The 12500-nt window shown below is 43.7% G+C and overlaps 1 protein-coding gene across 1 annotated transcript in view; it reads right to left on the reverse strand.

Moving 5' to 3' along the window:
* gas6 (growth arrest-specific 6) overlaps positions 1-12500 on the reverse strand; it is a 38156-nt gene that overhangs the window by 15788 nt on the left and 9868 nt on the right. The window contains exons 8-9 of the mRNA XM_081361290.1: positions 10836-10957; positions 9034-9152 (exon numbers count right to left, since the gene is read on the reverse strand). Coding sequence (XP_081217416.1) covers positions 9034-9152; positions 10836-10957 — 241 coding nt within the window. The remainder of the gene's footprint in view (positions 1-9033; positions 9153-10835; positions 10958-12500) is intronic.

Consider the following 12500-nt stretch of genomic DNA (forward strand, 5'->3'; position numbering starts at 1 on the left):
TTAATATGACTCGGGACTACTGAGTTGTCTCAGAGAGTGATTCATTCAATTTGTGTTTTGTGCGCATGCGTAACATCCCATAGGTTCTGTATGGGAAACAGAAATGATGAGTTCACCTCTCGAGACTTCGGGTCTGAGTCTTCTGAGTCTTTCGTTCTTTTGTCACGTGATGAACGAAGGACTCGAACCCGAAGACTCAAAAGATGAACGAATCAATTCTGTATCTGGTACGCAGAGCCGGCCCGAGGCATAAGCGAACTAAGCGGCTGCTTAGGGTTTTTTATTTTTTATTTTTCACTCAGATTTTTTTTATTTTTTTTACATATTAATTAACTTAAACAAGTGACATGAATGAATTAATGACTAATTCAAGACAAGAAAATTCTGATTTCATGATCAATATACCTGCCTACAACTGCTGCTGTCTCTGCCAGTGTTTGAGTCATGCGCATAAACTCGCGTGCATAGACAATTCGTGCGCAAAGTCACGGTAATGTTAAGCCATGTCACAAAAATTTGATCAATGATTGATGATTGACATTTAAATCAATGATTTATCCTTTAAATTTAATAATATTAAGACCAGAACAAGAATTAAAAAAATAACTATAAACAAGCCAAAACGAAATAATTTAAAGCGAAAGTGAAAGTAAGCGGCGTTGGGCTCACGTATCTCTTAGCCTGGCTCCGCCCTCCTACGTACTTCCGCTCAATTTCATTTTCCTTCAGTACTACGTCTGGGACTGCTGTATATTCTTAGGTTTCCAGAAACAATTTTTTTGTAGGACCAATCAGCGAATAGAGGGAGTGGCTGAGAACGATGACGTTGATGTGATCACACACATGACTAGCGTCGGCCAATAGTGAGCCTACGTGTGACGTACAACACACAGACGCGCTGCTTTATCAAGACTCGAGGAACAGAGAGAAGGAAATGAATAGTGGAATAAAGTCGTTTTTTTTGTTTGTTTTTGCGCACAAAAAGTATTCTCGTCGCTTTATAAACTTTATAAAAGACAGACATCTTATTCTAAACATAATCCTCTGATCATTCGGACGACCACACGTTAGCGATTGGCTATGGCAGATCCTGAGTGACTCTGGGCAGATCCAATAGTTTTGAACTTTAACAGAGAACCCGCCTACAAGGAAGTAAACGTTTCTCAATGGAGCGAGGCCAGACTCTCTGTACAAATGAAATGTACGAGAGTCTGGTAGAACCAGGCTACGTATCTCTCTCATTAGAATCAAAATGTTTCAACATTCGCAATGTATTTGGATGGTAAACTATTCTTTATTATAGCCTTTGTACTTCACTCGTGTTCCAATATTGACGGAAAAAAAGCATCCTCTTCACACACGCAAAAAAGTGTTTGGAAACATCGCAGTGGAGCGGAGCTTACGCTGAATGGTACAAATTGTATTACTGACTATTTAAACAGAGCAGCGTAATTTTTATATGTTAGGTTGACTATTTAATTATGGCTATAATAAACAGGCTGCGATGTCAAGATTACAATGCTGGAATATGTTGTATGTGTGTGTGTGTGTGTGTGTGTGTGTGTGTGTGTGTGTGTGTGTGTGTGTGTAAGGCGCGGGCGCGATCGAACAGTGGAAACAAAAACATGCTCCGTCATGTTCATACAAGACATCATTCAAACTGCAAAGTGTTGCAAAACGTTGGAGGATATTTTGCAAATAATTTATTTAATGTGTTTTGTGACAGTTTGTTTTAAGAAGTTTCAAAGAGTAAAAGTAAAAGTAAAAAGTTAAAACTTTTTATTCAAGTAGGCCTATCTATTTTTTAAGTATTTATTTTATATTAATACATAACCTCATTTATTAATTTATAATGTAACATTATTTCGTGACATTTGTGTCAATAATCGTCAAACAGGTGACTCCGCGTGGTGGGAGGGGGCCCCCAAATTAAATTCTGCTTAGGGCCCCCAAAAGGCTCGGGCCGGCACTGCTGGTACGACTGCATAGCTCAGCCTATATGGGGCTGTCACGTGATGAACGAATGACTCGAACCCGAAGTCGATAGACTCGAAACGTGAACTAATCAATTGTGTATCTGGTTCCGAATGCATAGCTCAGTTTAGGAGGATCACGGGATGAAGGAACGGCTCAGATTGGGAGGTGAACTAACAGACTGCATGGCCTGAAGACTCAGGTAAATTAATGAATCATTTCTGTTTCTCATAATTTGGCCTTTTCTTTGCATTGCAATTTTTTTCTTATTCTAAATGCGATCAACATTTGATGTGTCTGGGGAATTTGGCGATTAACATGTAAAATTTTAATTCATGCATCGCAAATCGCTTCTGAGCTCAGTTTTTAACAGCAGGAGGCGCTCTAGGCTAGTTTTTTAATCACATGCTCAAACGGTCACGAAAAAAAGCGCTTGTGCGTTCGGCTGATACTGAGAATGTACTCGCGCCTCAGAATGCTTTTATAGGGGCTTTCGCACCGGAGGAACATTTTCATGGTTCCTAGAACTATAGGCGGAAGTTCCCGGTGTTTGGCGTGTTCGCACCGCAGGAACTAGGAACGATTTCAGCTCCAGGAACTCCTTTTTACTCCTTCAGAGTCGTCTACACCAGCGATATAGGAACTACAGTGACGTTAGTGTTCGCTGATTGGCTGAACGCACGAATTTTACTCCACAAACTAACTCTATGAACATGTGATAGATGAACCTCTCAATCTTTACGCTGAGGAGAAAACCCAACACAACTTTGAGGGATCAAGAGAAACATGATTATGTGTTTCTGCTCAGCAACACTGGACATCAACACACACACACGCTAATAACTCTTCATCACTGGCTACGACACACGCTAATAACTCTTCATCACTGGCTACGACACACGCTAATAACTCTTCATCACTGGCTACGACACACGCTAATAACTCTTCATCACTGGCTACGACACACGCTAATAACTCATCATCACTGGCTACGACACACGCTAATAACTCTTCATCACTGGCTACGACACACGCTAATAACTCTTCATCACTGGCTACGACACACGCTAATAACTCATCATCACTGTCTACGACACACGCTAATAACTCTTCATCACTGGCTACGACACACGCTAATAACTCATCATCACTGGCTACGACACACGCTAATAACTCTTCATCACTGGCTACGACACACGCTAATAACTCATCATCACTGGCTACGACACACGCTAATAACTCATCATCACTGGCTACGACACACGCTAATAACTCTTCATCACTGGCTACGACACACGCTAATAACTCTTCATCACTGGCTACGACACACGCTAATAACTCATCATCACTGGCTACGACACGCGCTAATAACTCTTCATCACTGGCTACGACACGCGCTAATAACTCTTCATCACTGGCTACGACACACGCTAATAACTCTTCATCACCGGCTACGACACACGCTAATAACCCTTCATCACTGGCTACGACACACGCTAATAACCCTTCATCACCGGCTACGACACACGCTAATAACTCATCATCACTGGCTACGACACAAGCTAATAACTCTTCATCACTGGCTACGACACACGCTAATAACTCTTCATCACTGGCTACGACACACGCTAATAACTCATCATCACTGGCTACGACACGCGCTAATAACTCTTCATCACCGGCTACGACACGCGCTAATAACTCTTCATCACTGGCTACGACACACGCTAATAACTCTTCATCACCGGCTACGACACACGCTAATAACCCTTCATCACTGGCTACGACACACGCTAATAACCCTTCATCACCGGCTACGACACACGCTAATAACTCTTCATCACTGGCTACGACACACGCTAATAACTCTTCATCACTGGCTACGACACACGCTAATAACTCTTCATCACTGGCTACGACACACGCTAATAACTCTTCATCGGCTACGACACACGCTAATAACTCTTCATCACTGGCTACGACACACGCTAATAACTCTTCATCACCGGCTACGACACACGCTAATAACTCATCATCACCGGCTACGACACACGCTAATAACTCTTCATCACTGGCTACGACACACGCTAATAACCCTTCATCACTGGCTACGACACAGGCTAATAACTCTTCATCACCGGTTACGACACACGCTAATAACTCTTCATCACTGGCTACGACACACGCTAATAACTCTTCATCACCGGCTACGACACACGCTAATAACTCTTCATCACTGGCTACGACACACGCTAATAACTCTTCATCACCGGCTACGACACACGCTAATAACCCTTCATCACTGGCTACGACACACGCTAATAACTCTTCATCACTGGCTACGACACACGCTAATAACTCATCATCACTGGCTACGACACACGCTAATAACTCTTCATCACTGGCTACGACACACGCTAATAACTCTTCATCACTGGCTACGACACACGCTAATAACTCATCATCACTGGCTACGACACGCGCTAATAACTCTTCATCACCGGCTACGACACGCGCTAATAACTCTTCATCACTGGCTACGACACACGCTAATAACTCTTCATCACCGGCTACGACACACGCTAATAACCCTTCATCACTGGCTACGACACACGCTAATAACCCTTCATCACCGGCTACGACACACGCTAATATCTCTTCATCACTGGCTACGACACACGCTAATAACTCTTCATCACCGGCTACGACACACGCTAATAACTCTTCATCACCGGCTACGACACACGCTAATAACTCTTCATCACTGGCTACGACACACGCTAATAACTCTTCATCACTGGCTACGACACACGCTAATAACTCTTCATCACTGGCTACGACACACGCTAATAACTCTTCATCACTGGCTACGACACACGCTAATAACTCTTCATCACTGGCTACGACACACGCTAATAACTCTTCATCACTGGCTACGACACACGCTAATAACTCTTCATCACCGGCTACGACACACGCTAATAACTCATCATCACCGGCTACGACACACGCTAATAACTCTTCATCACTGGCTACGACACACGCTAATAACCCTTCATCACTGGCTACGACACACGCTAATAACTCTTCATCACCGGTTACGACACACGCTAATAACTCTTCATCACTGGCTACGACACACGCTAATAACTCTTCATCACCGGCTACGACACACGCTAATAACTCTTCATCACTGGCTACGACACGCGCTAATAACTCTTCATCACCGGCTACGACACGCGCTAATAACTCTTCATCACCGGCTACGACACACGCTAATAACTCTTCATCACTGGCTACGACACACGCTAATAACTCTTCATCACTGGTTACGACACACGCTAATAACTCTTCATCACTGGCTACGACACACGCTAATAACTCTTCATCACCGGCTACGACACACGCTAATAACTCTTCATCACTGGCTACGACACGCGCTAATAACTCTTCATCACCGGCTACGACACGCGCTAATAACTCTTCATCACTGGCTACGACACACGCTAATAACTCTTCATCACTGGCTACGACACACGCTAATAACTCTTCATCACCGGCTACGACACACGCTAATAACTCTTCATCACCGGCTACGACACACGCTAATAACTCTTCATCACTGGCTACGACACACGCTAATAACTCTTCATCACCGGCTACGACACGCGCTAATAACTCTTCATCACCGGCTACGACACGCGCTAATAACTCTTCATCACCGGCTACGACACGCGCTAATAACTCTTCATCACCGGTTACGACACACGCTAATAACTCTTCATCACTGGCTACGACACACGCTAATAACTCTTCACCACTGGTTACGACACACGCTAATAACTCTTCATCACTGGCTACGACACACGCTAATAACTCTTCACCACTGGTTACGACACGCGCTAATAACTCATCATCACTGGCTACGACACACGCTAATAACTCTTCATCACTGGCTACGACACACGCTAATAACTCTTCATCACTGGCTACGACACACGCTAATAACTCTTCATCACTGGCTAAGACACACGCTAATAACTCATCATCACTGGCTACGACACACGCTAATAACTCTTCATCACCGGCTACGACACACGCTAATAACTCTTCATCACTGGCTACGACACACGCTAATAACTCTTCATCACTGGCTACGACACACGCTAATAACTCTTCATCACTGGCTAAGACACGCTAATAACTCATCATCACTGGCTACGACACACGCTAATAACTCTTCATCACTGGCTACGACACACGCTAATAACTCTTCATCACTGGCTACGACACATGCTAATAACTCTTCATCACTGGCTACGACACACGCTAATAACTCTTCATCACTGGCTACGACACACTAATAACTCTTCATCACTGGCTACGACACACGCTAATAACTCTTCATCACTGGCTACGACACACGCTAATAACTCTTCATCACCGGCTACGACACACGCTAATAACTCTTCATCACCGGTTACGACACACGCTAATAACTCTTCATCACTGGCTACGACACACGCTAATAACTCTTCATCACTGGCTACGACACACGCTAATAACTCTTCACCACTGGTTACGACACACGCTAATAACTCATCATCACTGTCTACGACACACGCTAATAACTCTTCATCACTGGCTACGACACACGCTAATAACTCTTCATCACTGGCTACGACACACGCTAATAACTCTTCATCACTGGCTACGACACACGCTAATAACTCATCATCACTGGCTACGACACACGCTAATAACTCTTCATCACCGGCTACGACACACGCTAATAACTCTTCATCACCGGCTACGACACACGCTAATAACTCTTCATCACTGGCTACGACACACGCTAATAACTCTTCATCACTGGCTAAGACACGCTAATAACTCATCATCACTGGCTACGACACACGCTAATAACTCTTCATCACTGGCTACGACACACGCTAATAACTCTTCATCACTGGCTACGACACATGCTAATAACTCTTCATCACTGGCTACGACACACGCTAATAACTCTTCATCACTGGCTACGACACACGCTAATAACTCTTCATCACTGGCTACGACACACGCTAATAACTCATCATCACTGGCTACGACACACGCTAATAACTCTTCATCACTGGCTACGACACACGCTAATAACTCTTCATCACTGGCTACGACACACGCTAATAACTCTTCATCACTGGCTACGACACATGCTAATAACTCTTCATCACTGGCTACGACACACGCTAATAACTCTTCATCACCGGCTACGACACACGCTAATAACTCTTCATCACTGGTTACGACACACGCTAATAACTCTTCATCACTGGTTACGACACACGCTAATAACTCTTCATCACTGTCTACGACACACACTAATAACTCTTCATCACTGGCTACGACACACGCTAATAACTCTTCATCACTGGCTACGACACACGCTAATAACTCTTCATCACTGGCTACGACACACGCTAATAACTCTTCATCACTGGCTACGACACACTAATAACTCTTCATCACTGGCTACGACACACGCTAATAACTCTTCATCACTGGCTACGACACACGCTAATAACTCTTCATCACCGGCTACGACACACGCTAATAACTCTTCATCACCGGTTACGACACACGCTAATAACTCTTCATCACCGGCTACGACACACGCTAATAACTCTTCATCACTGGCTACGACACACGCTAATAACTCTTCATCACTGGCTACGACACACTAATAACTCTTCATCACTGGCTACGACACACGCTAATAACTCTTCATCACTGGCTACGACACACGCTAATAACTCTTCATCACCGGCTACGACACACGCTAATAACTCTTCATCACCGGTTACGACACACCCTAATAACTCTTCATCACCGGCTACGACACACGCTAATAACTCTTCATCACTGGCTACGACACACGCTAATAACTCTTCATCACTGGTTACGACACACGCTAATAACTCTTCATCACTGGCTACGACACGCTAATAACTCTTCATCACTGGCTACGACACACGCTAATAACTCTTCATCACTGGTTACGACACACGCTAATAACTCTTCATCACTGGCTACGACACACGCTAATAACTCTTCATCACTGGTTACGACACACGCTAATAACTCTTCATCACTGGCTACGACACACGCTAATAACTCTTCATCACTGGCTACGACACACGCTAATAACTCTTCATCACTGGCTACGACACACGCTAATAACTCTTCATCACTGGCTACGACACACACTAATAACTCTTCATCACTGGCTACGACACACGCTAATAACTCTTCATCACTGGCTACGACACACGCTAATAACTCTTCATCACTGGCTACGACACACGCTAATAACTCTTCATCACTGGCTACGACACACGCTAATAACTCTTCATCACTGGTTACGACACACGCTAATAACTCTTCATCACTGGCTACGACACACGCTAATAACTCTTCATCACTGGCTACGACACACGCTAATAACTCTTCATCACTGGCTACGACACACGCTAATAACTCTTCATCACTGGCTACGACACACGCTAATAACTCTTCATCACTGGCTACGACACACGCTAATAACTCTTTACCACTGGTTACGACACACGCTAATAACTCTTCATCACTGGCTACGACACACGCTAATAACTCTTCATCACTGTCTGTGTATAACAGTTCTATATAATGATGTATTAGACAGGACTGTTAGATCGTACACTAATGAACAGGAGAATGTGAGCACTGTGAGCTCTGGCGTTCTCAGCGCCGTCAAAATAAAAGTCTCAACAACGAGCGCGTCTCACGTCACTTCAGAGTTCCGACTGGCGGTGCGAACGCAACCAGGAAAACGTTCCTGTGGGAACCATTAGTTCTCGGGGAAACACCCTGGTGGCTCAGAATCGATTCGGTTTGAAAAAATTGGAATCGATCTAGAATCGTTTCTCGATTCACGATGCATCGATTTATCGTCCCAGCCCTAATGTTTGCGTGTCTCAGATCATGTGATCATCTGTGCATCATGTGATCATCTGTGCTCACCCGGTCTGGACCCTGCGCCGGAAGCGTAATCTGACCACAGGAATCCCACTGAACATGCGTCCGAGATACAGCGAGCGCGAGTTCCTCCTCATGTCCTGCGGCAGATGAAGCTCGATGGTCTTCAGACACACACAGAGAGGAAGAAGATCAAAATATATGCAAATAATCAAATAATCAAAGAGCAAATCTATCGCCATATTGTGCCCTTGTTTCTCTACTCTACTAGAACAGGTTTTCCTGCTTGAATGTTGATTATTCTCCTCATATTCTCCATTGTTGCGGCTCCTCTCTTCCCAGTCTGTCAGTAACGCTCTGTTTACTTCCTGTCTCTATGAAGCCCCTCCTTCTGAAAAGCACACTGTGCTCTGATTGGTCGGCTGGAGCAGTGTGTTGTGATTGGTCAAGCGCTTCGAGTGTGTTTGGGAAATGTCCCGCCCCTTTCCATAACCGCCAGTTTAACACACTACTAACTAACTCAACCAGGCCCCGCCCCTTTATTCTGCGCATGAATTATTATAATGAGGAATATTGTGACGTCTTCGTTCCCGGAAGAAACTCAAGATACACGGAGGCGTTTCAGGAGTTCAGGAACACTGACACTCATATAGAGAAGAACTTTCTCTATAGAGAATAAAGTTGATCCAGAATCGAAAAAACAGAATTATTATGAGTTATTAGTTATGATCCATTTCTGAGAAAAGCGTGAAGAAACACTGATACTAAAATCATAAATGAAACTTAAAGTCATTTTCAAAAGACAGAAGTGAAAGTAAAACTATTTCATCACCAGTTTAAAGTGAAAGATAAAACTGAAACTTAACATTCAAAATGAAACAGAACTCTTTAGACGCGAAACTGTGTTTGTTCTATCAGAATACAGCAACACATCTGAGAGAATATGAAATATGAAGCTTATGATCAGACTGACCTTCTATCCTTCATATATGTTTATGTGTGTATGCATATTTATTTGTCCAAGACGTCGCAAGGACATTCTGGGATTCAATATCTATTTTAAACATGGAAATAAAGCTTTAGAATTTTAAACAATTTAAAAAGAAACATTATGATGCAAATAATAATCATAATAATAAATGCTATAATTCTGTGTGACTAATCAAATGTAAATGTAAAGACCCCGATATACTCATGTCACTTTGAATAAAATCAGGCCAAAATGAAATTCATATGGAGTTCGTTTCAGGAGTCTGACAAGTTACAGCTGGAAAAGTTTGCTCCGGCAGGGAAACTCCTCTGAGCTCCCATTGGTCAGTGTGCTGATGATGTAATAGGTGGGTGTGGCTCTGAGGCTCCACCTTCTTTGAGGTGTCGAGGTCAGACAAACATGAACACACTGAGTATAGCAGGGCCTTTAGTCAACGAGCATCACTGATCATGTGACTCTGCACAGATGAGAGACTAATATAAATATCCCATCCATGACAGTTTATAGATCCGTGTGTGTGTGTGTGTGTGTGTGTGTGTGTGTGTGTGTGTGTGTGTGTGTGTGTGTGTGTGTGTGTGTGTGTGTGTGTGTGTGTGTGTTTGTGTGTGTTTGTTTGTGTGTGTGTGTGTGTGTGTGTGTGTGTGTGTGTGTGTGTGTGTGTTTGTGTGTGTGTGTGTGTTTGTGTGTGTGTGTGTGTGTGTGTGTGTGTGTGTGTGTGTGTGTGTGTGTGAGTGTGTCTGAGTGAGTGTGTGTGTGTGTGTGTGTGTGTGTGTGTGTGTGTGTGTGTGTGTGTGTGTGTGTGTGTGTGAGTGTGTAAGTGTGAGTGTGAGTGTGAGTGTGAGTGTGTGTGTGTCACCTCACAGCTCCGGAAATCTGGGCCCAGTCTTTTCCCCTGCCGTCCATCACAGTAGCAGCGGAAACTTCCCGGCGTGTTCACACACTCCTCCTCACACACATGCGTCTCACACTCGTCCACGTCTGACGGGAAAAACGGAAAATTCCCATTTTTAACTCTCATTTATAAACCATAATCTGGAATAAATGAGTTTAACTCTTGACCAGCTCTATGTGTCTTTAATGAGTCAACAGGAAGTGGCCTGAAGTGAAACACACACATTATATAACTCTCTTCCTCTTGTTTTGGATGATGAAAGATGCTCAAATGGCCTGAACACAAATAGGCAGCATGAATTTCCCTGGAAGGAAACTAAAGTGGATCTGGGGTTACGTAACCTGCACACGCTTCCCCTCAACACTGATGACTGGGGGAAAGTCTCAAAAACAGATGAATGTGGGATAATGAGACTGAACATCCCGTACTGAGACTGAGAGACATCTAAACGAGTTCAGCGATGAAGGTCAGGATGAACGTTATGATGAAATGATCCGTTCCTTCAGACTGCTGCATGACGCTCATTCTTTTATACAACCGTTCAGTGAATTAGATGTTAATATTGTGGTATATTTTAGACACAATATTGTCTGTTTTTGCTTAAGTTTGCTAACAAAAATATTACCTTTAAAGCCAAGAGCAGAACTGAACACACAGCAGCGATTCTTTTCCAAATGAATCTGTGTTTTGAACGAATCAGGTGATTGATTCAATGACTCATTCATAAAGAGAGACATTTACCGTTTGAAAGAATCAAACAAATGAATGGCTCAATGACATTTACCGCAAGCTTAGATTCTTAAATAAATAATTTCATTAAAATTTATTTAAAAAAAACATTACAGGGAAATTCTTTAAAGTCGTTTAAAAAAATTGACTTTGTTTCTTTTGCGGAACATAAAAGAAGATATTTTGAAACATTTTGGCAACTGTTTTGGTTACTAATGATCTTTTATTAGTCTTGTAAACGCAGTAATGTACTGTAAACGCACCTCCGCTGTAATGTCCTGTAAACGCGGTAACCTCCTGTAAACGCACCTGCGCGGTAACGTACTGTAAACGCGGTAACCTCCTGTAAACGCAGCTGCGCTGTAACGTACTGTAAACGCGGTAACCTCCTGTAAACGCACCTCCGCTGTAACGTCCTGTAAACGCGGTAACCTCCTGTAAACGCACCTGCGCGGTAACGCCCTGTAAACACGGTAACCTCCTGTAAACGCACCTCCGCTGTAACGTCCTGTAAACGCGGTAATCTCCTGTAAACGCAGCTGCACTGTAACCTCCTCCTGTAAACGCGGTAATCTCCTGTAAACGCAGCTGCACTGTAACCTCCTCCTGTAAACGCGGTAATCTCCTGTAAATGCAGCTGCACTGTAACCTCCTCCTGTAAACGCAGTAATCTCCTGTAAATGCGGTAATCTCCTGTAAACGCGGTAATCTCCTGTAAACGCACCTGCGCTGTAACCTCCTCCTGTAAACGCGGTAATCTCCTGTAAATGCAGCTGCGCTGTAACCTCCTCCTGTAAACGCGGTAATCTCCTGTAAACGCAGTAATCTCCTGTAAACGCAGCTGCACTGTAACCTCCTCCTGTAAACGCGGTAATCTCCTGTAAACGCAGCTGCACTGTA

The sequence above is a fragment of the Scardinius erythrophthalmus genome (genome assembly GCF_964197995.2).
Source record: "Scardinius erythrophthalmus genome assembly, chromosome: 3".
NCBI lineage: Eukaryota > Metazoa > Chordata > Actinopteri > Cypriniformes > Leuciscidae > Scardinius > Scardinius erythrophthalmus.